General features: G+C 37.7%; 1 protein-coding gene and 1 long non-coding RNA gene across 3 annotated transcripts in view; one reads left to right on the top strand and one right to left on the bottom strand.

The window, feature by feature from the left end:
• Window positions 1-251: 251 nt before the first annotated feature.
• LOC140777364 (ribose-phosphate pyrophosphokinase 4-like) lies at window positions 252-18,803 on the bottom strand. The gene is made up of 7 exons (XM_073121416.1): window positions 18,254-18,803; window positions 2,204-2,519; window positions 2,022-2,117; window positions 1,592-1,660; window positions 1,356-1,484; window positions 1,118-1,217; window positions 252-564 (listed from the first exon to the last, which is right to left on the bottom strand). Exons 1-7 carry the CDS (start codon window positions 18,643-18,645, stop codon window positions 431-433), a joined length of 1,236 nt encoding a protein of 411 aa, XP_072977517.1. The 5' UTR covers window positions 18,646-18,803; the 3' UTR covers window positions 252-430.
• Window positions 18,804-19,146: 343 nt separating this feature from the next.
• LOC140778731 (uncharacterized) overlaps window positions 19,147-24,485 on the top strand; it is a 28,737-nt gene continuing 23,398 nt past the window's right edge. For both annotated transcript variants that reach the window (XR_012107238.1, XR_012107237.1), the window contains exon 1: window positions 19,147-19,253. This is a non-coding gene — a long non-coding RNA (uncharacterized lncRNA). The remainder of the gene's footprint in view (window positions 19,254-24,485) is intronic.

The following is a 24,485-nucleotide window of genomic DNA, read 5'->3' as shown; positions in this document are numbered from 1 at the left end:
ATTTGGGTTTTTTGCATCTTCGATCTGGCATTGTTCTGTTTTGTCTCAAATGGACAAGGTGATTTTTCTTCCTGTGATAAATTATCTGCAAACCTTGGATACTCTACTTCTACATTTTCTCTTTCGTCTTTTTTTCATTTCAGTACTTCCACTTTTACATCAGCGAAAGAAGCTTGCGCGCTGAATTCCTCTATAAAGAAAACGAATAAAAAGACAACTTAAATCTCAGCCGGATCTCACGAAGGCCGTAATATCTACTTAAGAAGTGCCAGCAAACCAGGTAAACCAGCAATAGTTGTTTACTCAAAACTGATTTTAAAAAATTATAACAAGATGAACTTCATGATTAAAGCACTAATGATTTGTAGAAATAAAGAATGCAACAGATTAAAGGGAGATCGAGAAAGAAAATTCTGAGAGCCAGATGCCACTACACTTGAAGGGCCGCAGAAATGGAACCAGCAAGACTGAGGACTTCAAAGGGAGGTCTGTTTTGAACCTCCTTAACCGTAAGGGGGCAGGAATCAGTAATCCAGAAGTTGCTCATCCCATGCTCTGGACCCACTGAAACAGTACAAAGTGGAAGCAAGTGGTTATCATATCTGATAGAAACCATATAAAATGTAATAAAAGACTGCTGTGTTAATGCATTGTAATATATGCCCAGATACTTTTTGGTCACATGTTTCTCATGTACTTGTGAGAAGCAACTGCCATGAGGGAAGCGGGAAGTATTTACAGAGCTTCTAGATCTTGCTACATGTTCAAAGCACGAGAGTGCAGAAAGACATGTTCCATCCTTTCCCACCTTTCCTGTGACATCCCCCATATGAGACGGACCTCCAATAGGACGCAACAAGGGGGGAAAGGGAGGGAACAGTTAAACAGGATGCTTGCAGAACATAAAATCATAAAATTTCCAAGATTCTCAGGAATTAATGGAAGCATACAAGAAAAAGTGTAAGATATTTAACTAGAAACTGGATCTTCAAATCCACAATGCCAGAATCTAGAAAAAGTGTAAAACTAAGTTCAAATTAGATCAAACTACCATACAAGAAAAAAGTAAATTGGTCAATCATTTCTGCAATGTACATCAGGTGAAGCAGATTCGTACCTCCATTATCGTACTGAAATCTCTCCCACGACTGATTAGGGAAGATACCATGGGTCACATAGGCGCTAATCTTTGCTGCTCCATGAGCTGCTAATACTTTCTAAACCAAAGAAAACTGTCATTTAACTTTGCATTTTACTTCCGAAGAAGTTAGTATATCCATGAAGCACTCTAATGCTACAAAAGCAGAGACCAAAAAGAAACACCAGCAAATAACATGCTGATGAGTGTTTCATACCTGGCATTCAATGAGAGTACCACCAGATTGCACCAGATCATCAACTATAACAACATGGCGGCCTCTAGGATCACCCTCCTTTAGTCGTACAAATCTTTGGTTGCCTTCTCTTACTTTGTTGCATATTATCTGCAGTGTGGAGAAAAAAAAAAAATAATACTAAATGCAAGTCATCATCATGCAGCACAGTAGGCCAAAGCCAGTTTTGCACTGCAATAGTTTCAACCGAACATTACCACAGGAAAATGTTGAAGTTGCTTATGAAATCGTTTCCATGCACCATCATCTGGAAAAGCAATTGATATCTGAGAAAGATAGTAAAGCATAAGTCATCACATTCGATTGTGACAGAGCTAATAGATAATTGTATAATCATTACAAAAGATGTCTTGTAGCCATTTCTAGGCATTGTGTTGTTAGTTCTGGCAGAAGTCACTACTAAATCAGGCAGGTTCTAACAGAGTAATCGATAAAATTATTCCACAAGAAAGAAGTTCATCTGGTGAAATATCACTATGCTTATTGCAACCAAAACTTGTGTCTAGGGAAATTAAACTAGCTTCTGCTTTCAGTTTAATAAAGTTGCACTATCACTGGAATCCAAAAATTGCATAACAACCAAAAGCAGTGCACATGATACTTCTTTTAGCAGTCATGTACACTCACATTTTCTGAATCAGATAGTTGCTGAAGCCTGTTCTTCAGCAAAGGCACCCCACTCTCAAAGCATGGTAAAACATAATCTCCAAAGTAGAATCTTTCCTGATTTATTCAAATGCAATAGGATATCAATGATAAAACAGAAAGACATCAAGCATTACTAAGCTTCGAAAGTAGAAAATACCTACCGGCAACGCATGAATATCAAAAATTACTAAACTAGTTGGTCCACCTCTTGATATTGGTGTATTGGATAAAATTCTAGCAAGGGTGAAAGCCGTTGCTACATCTCCTTCATCTTCCATACGCTCATAAGATCCCGTTGGAAAAAATGGTAGCACAACTGTAAATGAGGAGATAAACAACCTTGGCAGAGCATAGATAATTGATAGTTGCTCAAATATTACTTTAGGTGAACTAAATGATGCCAAAAAGGCTACATGTTGCCCGCGGATTCCATGAGCATTTGAGATGAACAGGTTGGGGAATCCATCCTCAAACTTCCTGGAAAATAAACATACTCATGGTATATGATTAGAAAAAAGAGATATACATCAGATCCTTTCAATTCTTTCTTTGGCTACATGACGCATACAACATCTTAACTTCCTTCACCAAAAAGAGAAAGCACAAAGAAAGGAAAAAAAAGAAAAAGATAGAGGTTGCTTCTTATAAAGACTACTTAGCAAGTTCATCCCCCCATCTCAATGGTATATCCTCGTAAAGCATGTTTATATTAAAAAAGTACAGCATACCAGGTGATATGGTATATCCTCGTAAAGCATGTTTATATTAAAAAAGTACAGCATACCAGGTGATATGTTACATGACTTGCCTTATCCTCCAAATGATTCACTTAAAGAAAGATGATACTCTACATTGTAACTATAACCTCACCAATGAGGAACTCAGAGAACCTTCCTGCATACTTACAAACAATAGAAGAATAATCTAGAAAAAATATACGATTTTTATTCACTTGTCAAATAACTTCCATCTCCTCCAATAACTCTTGCAGATTTTGTTTCACCAACTAAAGCGTGTACTACAAAGAAAAGTAAGTGTGGTAAATGAATATGGAATCTTAATAATTTTAACCATTAATAAAATAAAGAGAAGGCAAATTTCTAAGTAAACACTGCATTTTGCATTCATTATCCTTTACACCCTGCCTTTCGGAACTTCATGATCTGAATTTATTGCTTAAAAAGTACCTTTGAGGGTTTAACTTCATGATATAAACACATAAGATTCTGTTTATTCATTTGACAAGTATAGTTACTCTAACCCATGCTCAAGGTAAGTCTCAATTAGGCAGACTAATGGGAGTGTGTTTTTCAGGAAATAAAAGCAAAAAAGGTCCAAAAGGCAGTGTAAACGATAGTAAATAAAAAAAATACATCATGTTTTTCATACATTTGCCTAAGTGGAATTGCATGGGGAGAAAGGATCTACAATATCACAGTAGTCGACCTTAATTTATAATGCCTAAAGTGGACAGCCACTACTTACTACGGCCGATAATAGTCAGGCCTATTATAAGAGTCCTACTTCCTAAGTGGAACTCTTTCAGGTTCCCTACTTCCCATATTGTGTTCTTACTTCCAATTGAGGCACAATTCCTTCCAAAATGAGACTCTATTTCTCCAACATCTGGTTTTATGGAAGTCACTTACAGGATCGTTTGTTTGTAAAAAGTGAAAGCGGAGAAAGTGATCTTGGAAAGTTAAAGTTCCTAGGAATCTTACTTGCCGACAAAAGTTATCACTTCCAAGTGTTTGGTGAGAATAGAGTGAAAAATTGGAACTATCATTTCTTACCTTTTTTTGTTTGGTTGAGGAAAGTGGAAATCAGAAGTAAAACTTTAAAGACAAAAAAGAATGATCTTTTTCCAACTATACCCTCCAAAGTTCGTTATTTAATTGTATACCCATTTAACTATTATATTAATATGTATGCCTTCATAGTTTTTGCATGCTTACCTTTAGGTTAAATTTTAACAATTACATTCTTAGTAATTTAAAATAAGAAAAAGAACATAAATACCCTTAACTAAAAGAAATGCATGAAAACAGGAACAGAGTATTTCTAATTTTCTACAATTAAATTGATGTAATAAGAGATTTTGAGGGATATACACGTAAATGTAACATTAAAGGGTAGATAAATATATATACATATAATGATAATAAGAATCTATCAATAATATGGGTTGGGAAGTAAAATTTTTTAATTATGGTCATATGCAAAGTAAAGTTCCCAGTATCGGGGCCAGGATTGGTATCGACAGTCTAAAAAAACGATACATATCAGTCGCTCATATTGGATCGGACTATTTTTTAATTACTTAAAACTCTAAATATTAGTTAAAAATGCAGAAAATTTTCTAAAATTTTAGAAAAAATGACAAAAAATAAAATAAAATAAAAATTACTTATACATGAAGCCTAAAAACTTAAAAAATGTATTAATTTACTCAAAATTCAAAACTTTGATGAATACCGAGTTGGCATTCGTAAATATTTTCAGTTTTCATCATTATAATCACCATAAATTTATAAATAATAATACCTAGAACCTGATACTCTTAAATGTGATTCTATCATATTAGTCATATCATATAGATCTTGTTGTGTGACTTGTGTCTAAGAAAGATAATAAATACCATATGAATCTTATGTTTAAGAATACTAAGAATAATAACCAGCATATGGATCTTGTGACGCCTCCAAACAATAAATACTCGATGCACCATAATTATAGAGAGCAACATTCTTATAATGATGTCGCTGATATGTATGTACATCCTCAATTTTTCTTTCAATCCCTATATGCCCTTTGTAACAACTCGAAATTTTAAAACGTAAATAAATAAATAAAATAAAAATAAACATTTAGATAATGAGGAATTTCGTTTTATCTCTTTATTTTAGGATTCAAATTAAATTAAATTAATTTTTTAAGTATATCTTTTAAGATGTTAGAATCCCTATTCTAATAGGAATCTTACAATATTTTTTAATTATAAAAAGAGGACCTAGAAGAAAACCCTAGATGGGATTTTTAAGAGAGAAGGCTAAGGGGCGACAGAGAAAAGAAAAAAAAAGGAGATTATTCTTGAGATAGAAGAGAAAAAAAAATAGAGATGAAAATGTGTATAGAGTTAAGAAAATAGATGAAAGAAGAGCTTATCATACCAGAAGGAGAAGAAAAGGAAAGATAAGGCAATCATGGAGCGCATCGAAATCCGTGCAGATTACGATTAGGATGCAAAAATCAGATTATTTTTTAATTGAGCGATCAAGACAAGTTTCCACTCATATTTTATTAAAGTTTTATTATTCAAAGATAGAATTGATAAATTGAAAATATCTCTTTTTATTTATTCTTATCCTGTTTAATTTTATGAGATAAGAAATTATGATATGATGATATCAATTATGCAACATGTGTAGGAAAATTTAGAAATTCATTATTTTAAGAATTTTCAATGAAAAATTAGAGATGTTAAAATTATTTGTCTTTTATAGAAAATTCAGATTTATTATTTTCGAAATAAAAAAAAGGAATTTGTTGTTTATATTTTCAAAATAAAAAAAATGAATTTTGGTCATGAGACAGAGTACAGAGTACCCATAAAAAAGACAATATGACATTTTCTCAGTTTTGGCGGGTTTTCATAATAGTAAACTTTCAGTAGAGATTAATTTGTTTTATATTGATTTATTCAAATTGAGATATTATGAATGATTTATTATTCGATTTCCATAATAGTACACTTTGAGTAGATCATTTTATATTGATTTATTTAAATTGAGTTAATATGAATGATTTAAGATTTTAATTTAACATATATAGATTTTGAACTTCAGTACAAGAAACAAGAAAATTATTTATTTTCCAAGACACTTTATATATATTATTATGATTTTTTTTCTACTACTATATGTATCACATGCCGATATTTGTCATTAAACATATTATTAGTAGAGTGGGTTACTTGCTCGATATCTAGCTTATGAGGACTTATTTTTACAGAAATTTAAAAAATCGCTTAGTGAGAACTCTGAAGACTGAGTACCATTTCCCCTATGTCAATCTATTTTAGAATTTCATTATTATTTAGGCTTTCGTGTTTTCTCCGAATTTTATCATAGAAATTCATGGCCATCATGTTCCTAGATTGGGGCGTGACAGAATAGTATAAGAGTCTAAATTTTTGATCTACCTAGTAGATTTATTGCGGAGATTCAATACTCAGAGTCCTTTAGATTAACTAATTAATATTTTTATGACAAATATATTTTTATAAAATTATTTTAGTCAGATAGTTATATTAATATAGTATGTGATTATCAAAGTAGCTAGCGGAAGTGTGGAAAATAGATTTATTTCTGACATTTGTGAAAAGATAGATAATTTTCGGATAGAGAATCGATTCTTAAACGAATTATAATTTTTTATTTAGACATAATTAATACAAAAATATTAAGAGTTTCACAAAAATTAGATTTTTTCTATATCAAATACGTATAAAATTAGAAAAATTAATCTCTACAAATAATATATATTATATCATTAGTAATAATATCAATATTCATAATTTATATAAGCAAACTAAAAATTATAAATCATTTAAAAAAATATGCCTGTAAATGGATATCCGATATTCGTATCCGAATCCGAAAATTATATCTAACCCGTATTTGAATTCATATCCTAGTTTTTCTTAAAAATTCTATCCGTATTCGAATCCGAATCGGATAGGAATTTTTTATCCAAATCCGATCCGAATCGGGTCGGGTTAGAGTTAATCCTACCAGTTTTCACCCTTAATACTCTACCCATCACACATTAGTATACAACCAAATTTATCTCAATACTGTTTAAATGTTTCAATGTAAGTACAAAATTTATCTACCTCTAAGTCAAGATATTTAGTAGCAATATCATTTGAACTCGCAGTCAAAACACTAGACCCTACTAATTATATAGCATCCACTATAGTATAATAATAAAGATATCAGCTACATTGAAAGGAATATGATTGTAGACGAAAAATTTAGAGTTAGCCCTACTAATGTGCTTCTTTGCACTTTTAATTTCTTTGAGAGCTATCTTGATAGAAGTCTATGTACGACCTTTTTTCTAAAGATATATATCCAACAGTTTAATATTTTCAGACCCTACTGTAACACCAAGAGCCTCAGGGGTAGAATTGCTACCCGTATGTTCCCTTTTTCCCTATATGTGAATTGATTTAAATCTCTGAAAATTACTACCACTGTTTTTTCTCATCTTTTCCTCCTCCTTATGCATATTTTTGCTCTTTTTCATTGCTCTCTTCATTTATCTCTCCTCATCATCTTCCCCACTCAGCTCACTACTATTATTATTAATATGTATAGGATTATGCATAAATTTTTCATAAATCATTGACTCTCTCCGTTATGTAAATTGTTTATTCTTCTTTTTGCCAATTAAATAAGTCTATCAATTTCTAATTTCCACGACTACCTGAGTACAAACTACTACATTTTCTTGTCTTCTAGCCAAATGTTCTTTTAAACGACTAACACCACCACTCATTTCTTTTCCATATTAGTTACATTTAACACATCTTTTATCTTACCCAATAGTGTTGCAACGTCATTCTTCTTTTTGCCAATTAAATAAGTCTATCTATTTCTAACTTCCACGGCTACCTGAGTGCAAACTGCTATATTTCTTTTCTAGCCAAATGTTATTTCAAACGACTAACACTACCACTCATTTCTTTCCCACACCAATTGCATTTAACACATTTTTTCTATTTTTGATCTTGGTGAAAGAATGTCGCCGGAGGTTAAAGGTCACCGGCGATCTACTCAATCGCCAGTGGTGAAACTTTGGAAGAGGTGAGAAAGAAGAAAGAAAGAAAAGAGAGAAAAGAGAGAATGAGAGATGATTGAGAGAGTGGAGACATCAATTATTGATGTTGAAGGAACCAAAGATCTTGAAGTTTATTATGATACTACTGCAAATAGATATCTGAATTAATTTGCTCATATTTATTCATTTTTTATGGTAGTATGATTGAGATAATAATGCACCATCATTACCATAATAACATAAAGTAAAACGACATAGTTCTAAAGCAAAATAAGTATATATTCAATGATATCAAGCCAACAGAAGAACTCAAAAAATCAAGCCAAACATTTTCTACACAAATTTATTCATGTATGCTTTGCTCATGGGCAATTCTCTCACTGTCAATGTACGCCCTTTTTCTCATTCAAGTAAAGGATTTGTCCTCCAATACATCTTAATCATATGACCCAGGCCCAAACATGTATGACTTTGTCACATAATTACTCCTCAATAGGTATTGACCGGAAGTCTTCTATGTTGGATGAAGTAATTACTTCATGATTGATTTGTTTCTACTAACTATAACTAATGGCTCTTCCAGTATCATTCAAATTTCAAATTGTAAAAACGAAATAAATCGATTTAATTATGCAGCCAAATTTCATCGCCTTTCCATGTGGGCTAATTTACCTGAGAGGGCAACTCAACAAGTCACGAGGTTTCTTGAGAGTATTCATGTGACAATCCATGACCAATCATGCTTCAATCTATCCTCAACCCTACTGGTGTTGTAAAGATGGCTACATCGATAGAGATTAAGCAAGATTTATCATGCTGGAAGACAATGTGCAAGAACAAATTCTCTTTTGTGGCAACCATTGTTGCTCCAATATCTAGTGAAGGACGAGCCATGTAAAATGACAACATTCCTCAATTGGCTCCACCAAAGGACACAAATATTAGAACAAGATATAGGCCATTGATTAATGCAATGAAGAACTGTACACATGCCAATTATAAACTGGTACCATGCCTACAAAATGCAACCGATATAAAGAAGTACATCATCAATACCATAGAACATAGACAATCTGTTAGAACTAAAAAAAAAAATATTTGGGTTGAGAGAGGAGGGTCCACGTGCTCTACACGTGCAGCCCCTCCCCTCTCCCTCTCCGGTACGCAGCGAAGCGCGGAAAAGAAGGGATTTCATCTAATTCGAATCGGATTAGATTTAATCCTCTTCTAATCTATAAATTAACCCTAATCCTCTCTCTCCTCAACCCCCCAACCCTCTTCTCTCTCCTTCCTCCCTTCTTTCGCTTCTTCCTCACCGTCGGAGTCGTCGCTGTGGGATCGGATCGCCGAAGCACCGCCGGAGGAAATTGGAACCACCACACTCCTCCCCGGTGAGCCCTCTCTCATCCCACTAGTTTAATTTAAATTTAAATAAGTAAATCACAAATACCTAATTCGCGGAATTCGGCCTCGTCAACAAATCTGGCCGGCCGGCGGCTTCGAGTCGCAACCGCATCGTCACCGGAGGCTTCGTGCTCCAAGCCTGGTGTCGGAGATGTCTTCTACGGGGCCCTCGTGGCTCCGATCGGCGTTGGCTTCCGCGTCGACTGTCAATGATGAGTTCTCCTCCACCTCGTGAGGACTAAGAAAGAGTAAGAGAGAGAGGGAGAGGAGAGGTTGAAGGGTGGTCGTGATGGGGTCGCCGGCGAGGGGTCACCCAACCCGATTAATTTAAAATTTTTTGGAATGGGCTGGGCCAGCAGTAGCCTAGCCCAATCCAATGGGTAATTTTAAACCCATTTTAGTTCTTTTTGGTTTTTAAATTTTAAAAATATTGTTATTATTCAAATTAAAAATTTGAATATTATTTATTATTTAAGGTGGTGAATTCTAGTACGTGAACTAGAGATTTGAGGTTTCGGTTGTCTTGCCTAGACTCAGGTGAGTGGGTTCACTCACATGTTTATTTTATTATATTTCGTATTTTTTGTCAGAACGTAAATTTTCTGTGTGCAAATTATTTATTTCACCCTTATGTGTAAAAATTAAATTGTTGCAATTTCTGTGTGCAAGTCTATTTATTTCATCCGTACGTGCGAAAATTTAATTATTTTATTTTCTGTGTGCATTTAATTATTATATTCAGTGCATCACCATACTTCGTACTAATATTGAAATTTGTGAAAAGAAAAATGAGACTAGTATTGATACGACTTAGAGAACAGACCCGGTATAAATCGTTTACGATTTTCCGTGGTGACTCAAGTCTATCTGGAAGTCCAGGGGAAAGTCCTAAATTAGATCACTGCGGTGACTTTCTTAGATGACTCTGGCGGGGTTAGGAAACAGTCCTAGGAAGAATGAAAAAAATTCCTAGGTGACTCTAACTTCTCTCAACGGTTAGAGAAAAAGACAGAGTGTGTTGATCACAGGGTGATACCCTCTGATGACCATAACCGGATCAGCTATAAAAAAAAGTCCCGAGCGTCATCTCGATATGACTTCTAGTTGATGTGGATCCACAGGGTTTAGACCCATTGAGACATATGACAGTATAAATATCAAAAAGATATTAATATGTTGAAAATATGCAAGGTTACAAGTTGTGACATCTCTCTATTGTTATCATTGTTATTATTTAGAGAGTATGCCTATTGCATATTGTGATGGATATTGTTGCTTTTAGTTTAATTTATTCAGCATTAACATGATTTAAAATTTATTTGGTTTTCGAGTGGATTCCACTCACTGAGCTATAATTGTTGGCTCATGGGTTCTATTATTTTTTTTGTATTTATTTATTTATTTCAGGTAATAGTCAGCGGGACGACTGAGCGAAATGTACCCGGATTCCACCTCCACTTAGGATTCACCTATTTACCTTTACGCTCTTTTAGATTTTGTGCTTTAGATTAGAAGTTTTTATTTTTATTTAGTTTAGAGACTCAAAAACATTAACATTGTTTTTATTTTGATTGCAATTAGTAATAAATTTTAAATAAGTACATTCTCATTTTATTTATTTATTTTGTCATCGTATACGTAGAGAGTATTATTAAGGCTTCGTGCATCTCAAGCATATTGAGATGCATGGCCGGTCATGATTCCTATTTTGGGTCGTGACACAATCAATCTCACTACTGATGGTTTTCATAGAAGATGAACAATATGAAGTTGATCAAGATGGAGATCGGCTGCATGAAATATGAGGATAAATGTGACAATCCAAAATTTATAAAATAAATAAATAAGAAATTAGAGATTTAGTTTACTATGCTACATTTTAGGATTGGGATTAAATCAAATCATTTTTTATATTTATCTATTAGCTGTCTCTTTAAATAACAAAAGAGATTAAAATCCCATCTTATGAGGACTCTATTATTTCTTTTGTACATGTATAAATAAAGAGTAAATTTTAGAGAGAAAGAAACCCGACACAAGAGAGAAAAAAATTGAAATAACAAGCAAATCATACCTGAGAGGGATAGAAAAGGGAGATGAGAAAGAGGGAGAGAGAAGAAAAAAGAGCAACTTTGATATGGAGAGAGAAAAAGAAAGGTAAATAAAAAGAAAATAGTGAAATCCCTTGAAATCCATGCAGATTATGATTAAGAACCAAAAATTGGATTATTTGGGATTAAGCAATCAAGGTATGTTCCCACTCATTTTCTTAAATTTTTATTATTCCAAATAGTAGAGTTGAGTAAAGTATCCCTTTATATCTTTTTTATCATATCCAATTTAATGAGATGAGAAATTTTGGCATGGATAATATTAGCATAGGAGATTAAGGATTCATTATTTGAAACTTTTAATCAAAGAATTGGAAATGTCAAGATTATATGTATAGAAAATTTAGTTTATCATGTTTTCAAAATAAAAAGAGATTATGATTGTCTTTATATTTTTAACAAATTATAAATATCTTGGCTATATGGAAATTCCAAATTTTGTAACTATTTATTTGTATACTTATTTATAGAAAATAAATAGAAGAGATTTTTATTCAATTGATATGTTTTATTTGCAAAAAATAGAATATAAGATATCTTTATTTATTTAATTTCATAAAAGGTTATTTATGAGATAAGAATTTTTATGAGATCAAATATTAGATTATTATTTATTCATTTCTACACTTATAAAGAAGAATTGAGATATATATATTTTATAAATACTGATACCTTGACTTTTGGATAAATCATAAATAAATTGTATTTAGAAGAATTGAGAATTCGGATGTTAGAGGAATTATGATATCTGAAATTTAGAGTGATGATGGAAAAATTATGATATTTGAAACTTAAAATGAATCAATATAAATGAATATCAATAAAAGCAAGGTTCAAAAAGTTAAGTTCAAAGAAAGGATTCTTAGAATATAATGTTACAACGTGCTGTCAAATAACTTTGGCGGGATTAGGAAAAAGATTCTTATATTTTCATCCATAGTGACTAATCTTATTTAATGACTAGCAAAAAGGTTGATGAGGCACTGTAGAGATACCTACTGTGATCCTAATGACATATTTATCAAGTTCGATGGGTTTCCATGATAATATGCTTTTAACATATCTCAATTCTATTGTTACATTGATTTATTCACATGAGATATCATGAATGTCTTATAATTCAACTTAGCATGCATTACATTTTGAAAGGAAGTAAGATAAGAAAATTATTTTTTTTCTAAGATGGATTATGTATATCATTATGATTCATTTTTCATTATTATATATATCATGTGTTGATTTTTGTCATTAGACAATTCCTAATAGAGTGGGTTACTTGTTGAGCATCTAGCTCAACATGTCATTTTGCAAAAAAAAAAAAAATCACGAACCGAATTAAAGAAGACTCTGAAGACTTAATGCATTACCGTTGTGTCAACCACCTTTTAGAATCTGTTTATCGTTTGGATTTTGTGTTTCTCCAAATTTTATTCTAAAAATTTGTGACCATCATGTTCCCAAATCGGAGCATGACAATTAAAATATTTCTCTAGTGGTTCAAAAGTTAATTTACACTAGCAAATTTCCTCCTTACCAGTAGCATAATATTTCAAAGCAAAGAGCATTGAACCAATGGGTTTATGACGTCATCACTACTAGAGGTACCAATGAAAATGCATCATAGCTTATGGTTGATAAGTTGAATATATCTACTCAAGATCATCTTGACCCTTCCTCCATAAGATGAAATAAAAAATGTTGGAAAAACAAAAATGACCAAAAAATGTCTTATAACTCTCTCCACTAGCCAAGTGTATAAAGATTGGGCCCTCTTTGATGTGGTCAACATGGATGCTTCTTCTATGCTCCTTGATCATCTATGGGAGTTTGACATCAACTCTATTTATTTGTTTTACGAGAAAACATGTACTTTCTACAAGGATGAAGAGAAATTTATCCTTGACACCTATGGGTAAGAGGAACATGCAACACCCGTATCAAAGCTGAAGGAACTTGTTCTTTTATTCAGTTACGGAGAGCATGAGTCAAAGGAAAGTAGAGAGATCTTAACCCTGATAATGTGTGGGGTATATCCAATGACGAGATTTTGCCTACTTGAGGAAATTCTTTTACTCATATCATAACCTCAGTGAAATCTTACAAAATCTACCACATTACTTATGGGCATTACATGTTTCAAGATATTGCAAGGCCAAATGGAGGATTTATTGCTTAAGATATGCCAGAAAGCAACTCTCCTGATAGCACTAACTTGGCTTCTCCCCTTTCAAACCTGTCCAAGCTGAGCTGTTAAAAGATGCAAGGAAAAATAAGACCTCCACCCCAGTTTTATTTTTCTCCTAACTTTAGATAAGTAACACAAGTAAAGATTTACGCTGAATATCAATTACTGACTTAGATGTCTGAGATATCCATTAGAAGCAAGTACATCAGCAGACCCAAGGATTAGACATTCTGAAGCACAGGGAACTAACGTAGCATCAAAAGAGACCTAATTCATATAGGTTTCCTAGGTTTACATAATGCTCATAGATTTTCTAGACTTTCCTAATTCTCATAGCTTTCATTGTTGTGAGATTACTTCCTATTTCCCAAAGAATTACTAGTTGTACGATTATTTTGTTCTTCCTGCTTTTTCTTCCTAATTTCCTAAGGATTGCTACTTGTAGTTAATTATCTAATTCCAAAACAGTTTTCTATTTCATGATGCTTACTAATCTCTTAGTTTCCTACTAATTATCAATTTATTGGCCAGGTGGTTTCCTAGTTTCTTTAGAACTTAATTTATTACATTTGCTCTACTTAATCGCAGAAGTAGTACTATGGAAGCATTCTCTTTTGACAAAATATAAACTATTGATTCTGGGAGGTTTTTCTTTATCTTCTCACTTATTTGACATTGATCACAAAATTTTTATTTTTCTTCTTCTTCACTGCACTATTTTCTCTCTTTTCCTCCACTTGTGCTGTTATTTTTTGTCTCACTTAAAAAAAAAAAAAGAAATTCTGCCAATACAGCCGATACAGCCAAAATTGGCTGATCCCAAATAGAAACCGGACACTACACTGGCTTTAGGTCAAGATTGGGATCAGTTATGGACAATCTGACTCAGGATCGTCCGATTTTGGGAACCATGCGAACAACTCAATAGGCAACATATAGTATTCAAGTAAGAGATGACTAAAAATTTATTGATTATGACCATTAGAGGATAGCATGTAAAATACCTTAAGAATACTATATACAAAAACAATGTCATCTTGAGAACATAAGGAAGCAAAACCTACTAATGAGAAAGACCCGAAAACCAATATGATCACAAGTCATAACACACTAGAGTACCTATTTTGGCTTGAGTTCGCACCCACTATAACCTTGGACACTAGTCAAGGCAGCTATAGCACATGATTTGTCCGGAAGGTTTGAGAAACACCATGATGATTGCCACAAAATACTTCTAGGAAAACATTTTCTTTCAAAACAGTAGACCCTTATGGCTGAAACTGTTCTCTATGAAAGAATTCTACCTTATGCCAACCTACAATGCATTTTGAGTCTAGTATCCTACATTTTAAAATTGCTAATTTCTCCAAATTTCCTTCCTTTACACATTTAACTTATTAGACCATTGGCACATGTTATTTACTTGGTGAATCAGATATATTATTGCGGAACTTATCTACATGAGCTAGCTAGGGCATGAATTGCATTACTCTCTACCATGGTTTCCAGTTTCGACCGATCCCGAGTGGGATCGACCGAAACGGATCAGGATCAGCTAGGCAGTTGGTTTCAGTTGGGGTTTCGGCCGATCCCGACCGAAACGGGTGGGAATAGGTTGGACCTGGATTTGACTCGGGGGACATCAATAATTGATGTTCCCACCCCCACCTGCCTCTCTCTCCCCTCTCTCTCTCTTTTCTTTCTTTTTCTCTCTCTTTTTTCTCTCTTTTTTCTTTCTTTCTCTCTTTCTCACGGGTCTCTTTCTCACTGGCGGCTAAGTAGATCTCCAATGACCTCGACCTCCAGCGACGTTCTCCGACGAAGATTCGATGACCTCGATCTCCGGCGACCTTGGGTAAGTTCTTTTTCAGTTTTTATTTATTTTTTCATTGTGCAGCAGCTGCATCTACAGCAGGTGTTGCTACAGTGGTGCTACTACAGTGGTGCTGGTGCTGCTGCAAGTTTGCAATTGATACTGCGTATACAATTATGTCTCATAAATTTTAAATTATTTTATATTTTATTTTATCTTTTGTTTATATTTTTTAGTTGCAGAGTTAAAATATCAATGACTTCAAAAGAGAAGTCATATGATATCGACATTGGGTGGCAACATTACAGTACTATTGGGCAAGATAAAAGACGTATTAAATATAGCTGGTGTGAAAATAAAATAAGTGGTGGTGTCAGCCATTTGAAAGAATATTTAGCTGAAAAACAAGAAAATGTAGCAGTTTGCATCAAGTGTCCTTAGAAGTTAAAAAACAAATGTTGTCCTTATTCGAATCCGAAAAATTTATCTGACCCGTATTCGAATCTATATCCGAATTTTTTTCAAAAATTCTATCCGTATCCGAATCCGAATTCGAGTCGGATAGAAATTTTTTATCCGAATCCGATCCGAGTCGGGTCGGATAGCGGGTCGGGTCGGAGTTAATCCGACCCGTTTTCACCCCTAACCACCACCCATCATCAACACATCCACCAACTCCGAGCCTCGATGGAAGCGATGACTCAAATCCTAATGAGCGCACCAAAGAACATGACGGCAACCGAGCTTCCTGCTCGCACCCAAGTTGCACCACCGATGAAACCGCCCCTTCATCAAAGGACTCTATCTCTATCACTCCGTATTAGACCAGAGGAAGACTATGAGAGCTTCATAGGGGGCCAACCCAGAAGCCTCTTATTGCCCACGCCACAAGAAAGGCGTACCGAACCGACACCTATTTTGGGAGGAGTTCGCCGACGCTATTTGGATTCGATCTGGGCTCTCTAATTATGAAGACTTCCAAGCCGTCCTCACCAAGCTACTAACCCAAAAGACTATGGTAAGAGAGTTTGAATGTACAAGCAATCGAATAAAAGGCTGGATAGACTCCTAACTCAAAAGCACGTTCGTGAGTGGCCTTCGACGGGACATCCAAGACGAGATAAAAGCGACTAAACCAGCTACCCTTCTCGATGCTTTCTTCCCTGCCCAGGTGATGGAGAAGCTAAGAGAGCTTCAAAACACATAAAGGAGCACTTGGACAGAACTAGAGGCGAAGGATGCGCATTGGCAGCCTGCAGTCGAACCTATCACGCTAATTGATATATCGCGTATAGCTAGTAAACACCTAATGCCACGGTCAATTCCACAAGTGAGAGGACCTTCTAGAGCCCCTATTCAGCGACTCACACAAGCCCAAGTGGAAAATAGAAAAGCGAGGGGGCTTTGTTTCTATTGTAACAAAAGATACATATCGAGACACATATGTGCTCGAACGGCGGCAATAGTAATGGTGCTAGATGGTTGCTGAACCAGAGAAGAAGGTTTTAGATGAAGAAATTATTTTTTTGAGACCTCTTTAAAATAGTGAAAAAGTCTAAACCAAAATTTCATTCCATGCTTATGTTGGATCCGCATCGACTACTCTTCAGGTTAATAGGTCCTATTAAAGGCCATGTCACGTAGATACTCATCGACATCAGAAACACCCATAAGTTTGTAGATGAGCAGTTAGCCCAGAGAATGGGCTTGACACCGAAGCCAATCTTAGGCCTCAACGTGATGATTAGAGACAGCACAGCCATTCGAGCAAATAGCGTGTACCGATGAGAAACCTTGAAGGTCCAAGAACATGCCTTGGAATAGACCTTCACCTATTGGCTCTTCAAGGAGTGGATGTCGTGTTAGGCACTCAATGGCTCTATGGCTTGGATCCCGTTACATTTGACTTCAAGAATTAGCTGCCAGAATTCAAGTTTAAAGGGCAACATGTGCGGTGGAATGGAATTCGGCAAAATACGGGCACCAATTTGCAATAGATGATTGGGCTATCTTATATCGGGTGTCACAAAGATTTATTACAAATGTTAGGGCTACCTAAACCTCCTTGGGCTGAGGGAGACACTCTAGATTTGCTCCAGTCACGGACAGCTCCATCGGAGACCATCGGAGACACTCTAGATTTTCTCTCCTCTAATCTGAAGTTTCTCCCTCCTCGCTCAATTCGTAGCCATGCATCATCTCACCATCGAATACCTCTAGCCTCTCTCGTCTGTCGAAACCCTCCCTTCTCCTTCGGACACCGACACCTTCTCTCCTCTCTTCCTTCACCCTATATCACCTCATGCAAACCCTACTTATAACTCACATCCACTCCATCTCCACCTTCACTACCGCTCATCATTAACACATCTACCAGTTCTTTGCCGATTTTTGCCCTAGCTATAATTTGAATCTGCGAAGGGCGTAAATATCAAAATCATATATCAGGATTACGAAGCGAACCCAGCAGGTTTTGTAATTTTTTTTGCTACAAGAGCATATCTGGTGAATATTCTCCTCAGACTGCGTGGACTGCATTCCTACACTCGAGCTTGAATCGGTAGCCAAGATCAGGTCATAACACTCCATAGTCTGGTTCACTTCCTCTAATTTATATCAACCCAGTATTTTCCATTGTTCTCCTTCCCAGTTTCAGAATAGGGAAGTCTAAATCAGAATCTAGTAAGACCCCGGACTACACGCCATAGTTGACTGTTAACAACTTCTTTTCCAAGTGTTCTTCCTTTATACAGCTAATGTTTTCAAATTAAAAGGTTTTCCGAAAATGTATGCACCAGTCTGCCTTACCAATAGGAAAAGTATATGAATCTTTGCAACAGAATAAGGGAATTACCTCCAAGAGATGGAGCGGAGCTCAATGGCATCACTCTCCAAGACGATCCGCTCGGCGAGCTCCCTCATCTCCTCGCAGTAGAAGAGCAGCACGTTCTTCTTCGGCCGCTTTGGAGGCAATGCTACCGACGTCACCACCGCCAGTGAAGCCGACGACGTCGCCATATGAGACGAGGGAGAGATCTGCGGTACGTGGAGCCGACCTCCACCGCCGGTGCTCTCTGGGAAGAAGTCCAAGCTAGTGAGCTCCGATCGGATCCCTGCCCCCTTCCCCCTCGGGACGAGTGGAACAAATCGAGCTCGGAAGGATTGAGGCTTCGAGAGTACCTTGGGTTTAGGTTTAGGGTTAGGTTCAGGGTTGAGGGAGTGGAAAGAGGGGTAAGCGGAGGCCATCTGATTTCTTCCCCGTCTCTATTTTCGCCGTCGGGTACGCTGCCAACTTCCTCGCTCGGCCTTCCCAGGGCGGAATTCAATCTCGTCACGTACTACGCACGTGATCGGCAGCGCTGACAGACAAGGAAGAGAGGGCTTCCGGGGGTGGGGCAGTTTACCGACGAAAATACTGCTGCAGTAATTTTTATTTTCCAAATTAGATCGCTGTTTAAACTAGTTTCCAAATTAGTACTGAAAATCGTTTTCTCAAACAGCAACTATTATCCCAGTAACCAACAAATTCTTGCCTCTAAGTAATCGACGAAATCTATTAATAAATCACTCTATAAGAAAGTGATTCAAAAATCAATGTTTTGCGCATAGGCTATGGGGCTTATAAATCATTCTATGGGAACGCGATTCATGAGCCACAGCAATCGCTCTCTTGAAAAACGACTTAACTTATAAAAAGAAACTTTGCCCAACTAAACCCATGACACTTAGTCATTTCCCCAACCAACCCTTTCTTCCTCCCACACCTGAGCGAGCAACACCTCTCTTCCTTACACTCCTTGTGGGTTGTCAGCTGTTTGCCGACGAGTGCGACATTTCCTTCCATCTCTTTCAGTGTAAGCTTTCTCTCGCACTCATGGCATTTTCTTCCCTCTCTCTCTCTCTCTCTCTCTCACACACACACACACAATATTTTCTTCCCTAAGCGAGCAATACCTCTCTTCCTTACACTCCTTATGGGTTGTCAGCTCATTGCCGACGAGTGCGGCATTTCCTTCCCACTCTCTCACGGCATTTCGTTCCCTCTCTCTCTCAGTGTAAGCTTTCTCTCGCACTCATGGCATTTTCTTCCCTCTCTCTCTCTCTCTCTCACACACACACACACACAATATTTTCTTCCCTAAGCGAGCAACACCTCTCTTCCTTACACTCCTTATGGGTTGTTAGCTGATTGCCAACGAGTGCAGCATTTCCTTCCCACTCTCTCACATCATTTCGTTCCCTCTCTCTCAGTGTAAGCTTTCTCTCGCACTCATGGCATTTTCTTCCCCCCCCCCCCCCCCCCCCCCCCCCCTCTCTCTCTCTCTCTCTCTCTCTCTCTCTCTCTCTCTCTCTCTCTCTCACACACACACACACACACACACACATGTGAGAGTGGTTTTAGTGCAGGGTTTAAGGTTTATTCTCATCTTGATTCAGTTTTGTATACTTGATTTAGCTTGGGATATAATTTGGCTTGAACACATTGTTTTAGACCTGCAACTCATTATCGGCTTTAATGCCTTCTCTTAGATCCTTTTTGCCTTAATTTTGATATTATTATTTCTGTCAATAGTTGAAACTTTCTTTGTAAGGTCCTTGTAAAGCTGAGGCACCTAAGGAAAATGATGTTAAATCTTGTCTAAACTAATTGACAACCCTCCAAATGATTAACCACACTGATCATATAATTCTACCAAATTGTTTTCTATCTACGTTTTGGTCCTCTCCTTGAGTTCTTAGCTTTTTATTTTCTTACTGATTATTTACTTTTTCAAATAATCTTGGTCATTGAATGAAACCATGACATACTTTTTTGTTCACTTTGTATGTTAATCGTCTAAAATCTACATGTGTACAAATGGGGAGAGGATGAGTATCCTTTTGGGTTGCATGATGTTGTTAGGTGGAAAGTTGATAATAAGGCTGCAACAAGTTGATTTTCGGACCTATGGTTCGACCAAGAATTATGTAGTAAAACAATAGTGAATAGGTAAGATAAATCATTTCCATGGTTCGACCAAGAATTATTTGCTAACTATTTCCATCTTATTCTTGTTACCTTGATGATCAAATAATCTTTAGGGTGAAAGTTATCTTCCAACAAGAGAAGGATGCATTAAATCCATAACCCTTTAGCATTGGTTCGCAGTGAAAAGCTTTCTGTTGATTATACTATGCTAGGATTGATAGGTTATATTTTGAACAATAAATTATTCTAGATGCTAGGATTGCACTAAAGATTCTAAGAAAAAGGGAACAATACTTTTATATTTGGGATTATTCATATGACGATATATCCCAATTCTAACTGACCAGTGAAGTAGTTTCAACTATTGTTATGCCAAGCCAAATTTCATTTATTTAATAAATTCTAATATTTTAGGAAGTCATTGTAGTTCTTCTATTAATACAAAGAATGCACTTTATGAGGTTGATAAGCGTGGAAAAAGTAGTTATCACTAGTAGACACATCATACAACATACATTCGTATATGGGAGCAGCGCATAGATAGAGTAGTGAATGAGGCCCCACATATTGAATTGATGGGATTTATTGACCCCTATATGGAGTGGTATAGAACGATCACCCGACGACTTATTTCTCTTTTATCTAATCGACCCCACATGCGGTTTCATTCATCTAGTAGCATCATCGAGACTATGGTATGTATAGTTTTTTACAACGAAATTTATTATTTGTTGTATTATGTATATTTGACTTGCAGTTTCCTCATAGGTTCTACTTTGACACATATTCATACTAGAGGTATGAAAGCACTACGAATGTAGAGTAGTGATCGGGGGCGTCTTACGATGAAGGAGATGTGTGAGATATGTGTGACAATATTAAATAAGATTAATGAGCCATGACGTCTTGCTGCACATCAACCTCACGAGGATGTTATAGTTCTAGCTCATGAGGACTTGTAGCTCCAGCACACGAAGATTCTATAGCTCTAGCTCACGAGGACGCTGCACCTTTTGAGATTGAGGTCTTCACATCCTAGCTGACGCAAGAGCCATCTACACGAGGGAGAGAATGTGGTAGACAAGGAGGGGGACGAGGACGAGAACAAGGACATAGAGGAAGAGAATGAGAGGAGTCTTCTAGACTAGTAGACGAGGGATTGGAGGTTTGTTACAGACTAGATCTGAAACGATCCATCTGTTGGATGATTATGAAAATTTAGATGGAGGTAGCCTCATGAGTTAGGGTTCTAATATCTCTAGTTTCACCTAAATCGGAGGTCAGGATGAAAAGATAAAAATAAAATAGTGGAGATACATTAGGAAGGGCAGAACGGTAATATCCGATGTTGTGGCGGTCGTCAGAGGGTGGTGGACTGCCAAGGGTGGTGGTGGATGGCCGTATAGTAGGGTGATTGCTGGAGGTAGGAGGTGGTTAGGGTTTGGAAGCTTGAAGGGGATCTACGGTTATGATCTACTCCTATGAAGATAAAGACAATCCAACGGTTAATGTAAAAAGATAAGGACGAGAATAATAACTAACTAAACTCAGATTTCTCTCAATGATGATCATTATCAACTCATGTTCCCCCTATTTATAGGAGTAAAATCTCTAACAGATCGGATCCACATGCGGATTATTCGATTTATTTAAAATTCAAAATAGAAAGATAAAACTAAGTAACTAATCTCTAACGGATCGGATCGACAAGCGGATTATCCGATTTATTTAAAATTCAAAATAGAAAGATAAAGCTAAGTAACTAATTTGACTCGACTTAACTCGACTTAACCCATGTGGTCAGATCGTAACAATCCACCACGCTTCCGACACCTTGTCCTCAAGGTGACTAGTCTCTCGCGTCCTTGTACTCATATAACTTGTCATGCCAATTAGTAGATTCGGGTTCGTCTTCTTCGAGTTCGCCTAGGAACATGACGTGGGCTGGCTGGCGCTTGCATTATGACCGGGGGGTAAATCGGTCATCATAGTAAAAACACAAGCCTTTTCTTCAGCACTCTTTCAAGTCGTTAGGTACAAAGCGGCGCGTGATCATCTGTCGATTAGGCTAAGCCATAGGTGTAGTTTGAGTCGAGGCAGATGTCGTCTTTAGTGGGCCATGGGTTTGGGCTGCCTTACTTCTCTCCTCCTTGTGGATCTGGTTTAGTTGATCCAACTTGGATTCCATCAGAACAGCTAAGGAGAAGGCCTCTTCAGAAGTAGTGGGCCTCAAAGCCTTGACCTCAGCTTGAATGTTAGGCCTAAGCCCACTAATGAAAGTACTCTTCAGGGTCGAGTCAGACCAGTTGGTGACTCGGTTGCAGATTCGCTCGAACTCTTCCTAGTAAGCTCAAACTGTTGTTGATTGAGTCAGTTTAGTCAACATGGCCTAAAATTCCTCGTAGGATCAAATCGCGCACAAATCGCATCCGCAAAGTCTTGCCAAGACTCAAATGGTCTAGTCCGCTCAACCGACTGGTACTATCTAATCGCCACGCCCTCCAAGTGAAATAAGGCTAGTTGGACCTTCTGATGGTCGGGCGTGCCATGGTACGTGAAAAACTGCTCCGCTAGATTGGACCAATCTAGCGGGTCTCCTCTAGAAATTTTTGGAAAATCAAGCTTGACGGTCCGAGGTTGGATCCCAAAATATGGTCTGTCATCACGGGCGAAGTGACTTCGGGGTCGAGGCTAGTCTTGTGGGTCATAGGCCCACATGTTTGGGTCATGTCGCCCCCAGACTGCACGCGGGTTTAGCTCAGTTTGATGATGTGGGCCCACCGATTCATTCCACCATTCATCCTCGGGCTCGTACTCGTGCTCGGGGTTTTGTTCATGGGTTCCAAACTGGTTCGCACGAGGTGGTCGAACCGGTTCGCAAAAATTTGGCCTGCCTCAAAAATCGTGCGCTTCATCTCCTTCATTCCAATAACCTAACCTTAGGGCTAAATTTGGAATTCAGCCTAAGGGTGCCACCACAGGCTGCATGGGGGGCGATGATGGCTGGGCTCGGTCGGGGATCACCAGCAGTCGACCCCTAGCTGGTCCTCGCGGTGGTGGAACGACGGTGAGCGGCGGTGGAGGGCCAAACTTGAGCTCGGGCTCGAGCTGTTGCAACGGCGGTCCTAGTGTGTCGCCGACCGATCCACCGACCCCCAGCAGCTGCAGAAGGGACCAATGGCCCTACTACAATTGAGCAGTGGCGACGGAAAACTATGGCGGAGCTACCCCGACATTAGGGTAGCTTCCCACAGCTGTGGTTGTCGGGTTTGGCCACCCGACAGTTGCCGACGACTGTGGCGGCCACCACTGGCCGACAGTCGGCCCTAGGAAGCCAGCCGTGGTCGTCGATGGCCGTGGGAGCGTCGAACCTGTGGCCTCCAGCCATGGATTTGCTGCAGCACGAACCGCCGTGGCTGGCGGTCTTCCAGCTGGTACCAATGCGAAAGGCAGCCTGGGCTCGGGTGCGGGGGCCTCATGGAAGAGATCGATCGTGGCAGTAGGGGTCGTGAGAGTCTGGACAGCTGCCAGTGGGAAGCTAGGTTTTTCGGCCCTAGCTCCCACCGTGACTAGGGAAGATGATCTCGCGGATGCTGTTGCCGGTAGTTTCGACATGGCAGCGGCATTTTGGGAAGGTCTGCAGGGCCGGAGGGGTCCCCACCGCGGTCAGAGGAGGGGTTGAGGCCGTGATTTGGGCCAGCTCATCCCCTCCCTCACGGGTTGATAATGGTGGCTGAGTTTGGCTTTGTCTCGTCATGGCCGGCAGCGCTGGCAGCGCAGGTTGGTGGAGGCTGGCTAGTAAGGCCTCCGTCAAGGCCTGGATCGAGTCTTTGATGGTAGTTTGGATCTTCGCGTTCTCCTTTGCGTTTTCCTTCAACTCGATAGAAAATGCTTTAAAAAAAGCTTTTGCCCACGCCGGTGACTCGTCGTCGACAATTGCTAGGATTGGAGGAGGTTCCAGATCAACTCCCACGGGAACATAGATGAGATCATGGTCCTCCATGGTCGATGCCTCCTCGTTGGCCTTGGAACTTAATCATCTTCCGAGGAACGTCGACTTTGATACCAATGTTACAGACCAGATCTGGAATGATCCGTCCGTTGGATTATTATGAAA

Source organism: Typha angustifolia, chromosome 15 (genome assembly GCF_048772165.1).
Source record: "Typha angustifolia cultivar Huaian chromosome 15, ASM4877216v1, whole genome shotgun sequence".
Lineage (NCBI taxonomy): Eukaryota > Viridiplantae > Streptophyta > Magnoliopsida > Poales > Typhaceae > Typha > Typha angustifolia.
Note: the sequence above shows the minus strand (reverse complement) of the source record. Positions and strands in the feature narration are given on the sequence as shown.

What these genes read in the sequence shown, in the direction of transcription:
- LOC140777364 (XM_073121416.1), bottom strand. Translation starts at nt 18,645, where the DNA reads ATGGCCTCCGCTTACCCCTCTTTCCACTCCCTCAACCCTGAACCTAAC. An exon ending in CTCCGCTCCATCTCTTGGAG is followed by an intron (nt 2,520 to 18,253) that starts GTAATTCCCTTA and finishes TTTATTTTCCAG; the next exon opens with GAAGTTTGAGGATGGATTCC. An exon ending in TTGATATTCATGCGTTGCCG is followed by an intron (nt 2,118 to 2,203) that starts GTAGGTATTTTC and finishes TGAATAAATCAG; the next exon opens with GAAAGATTCTACTTTGGAGA.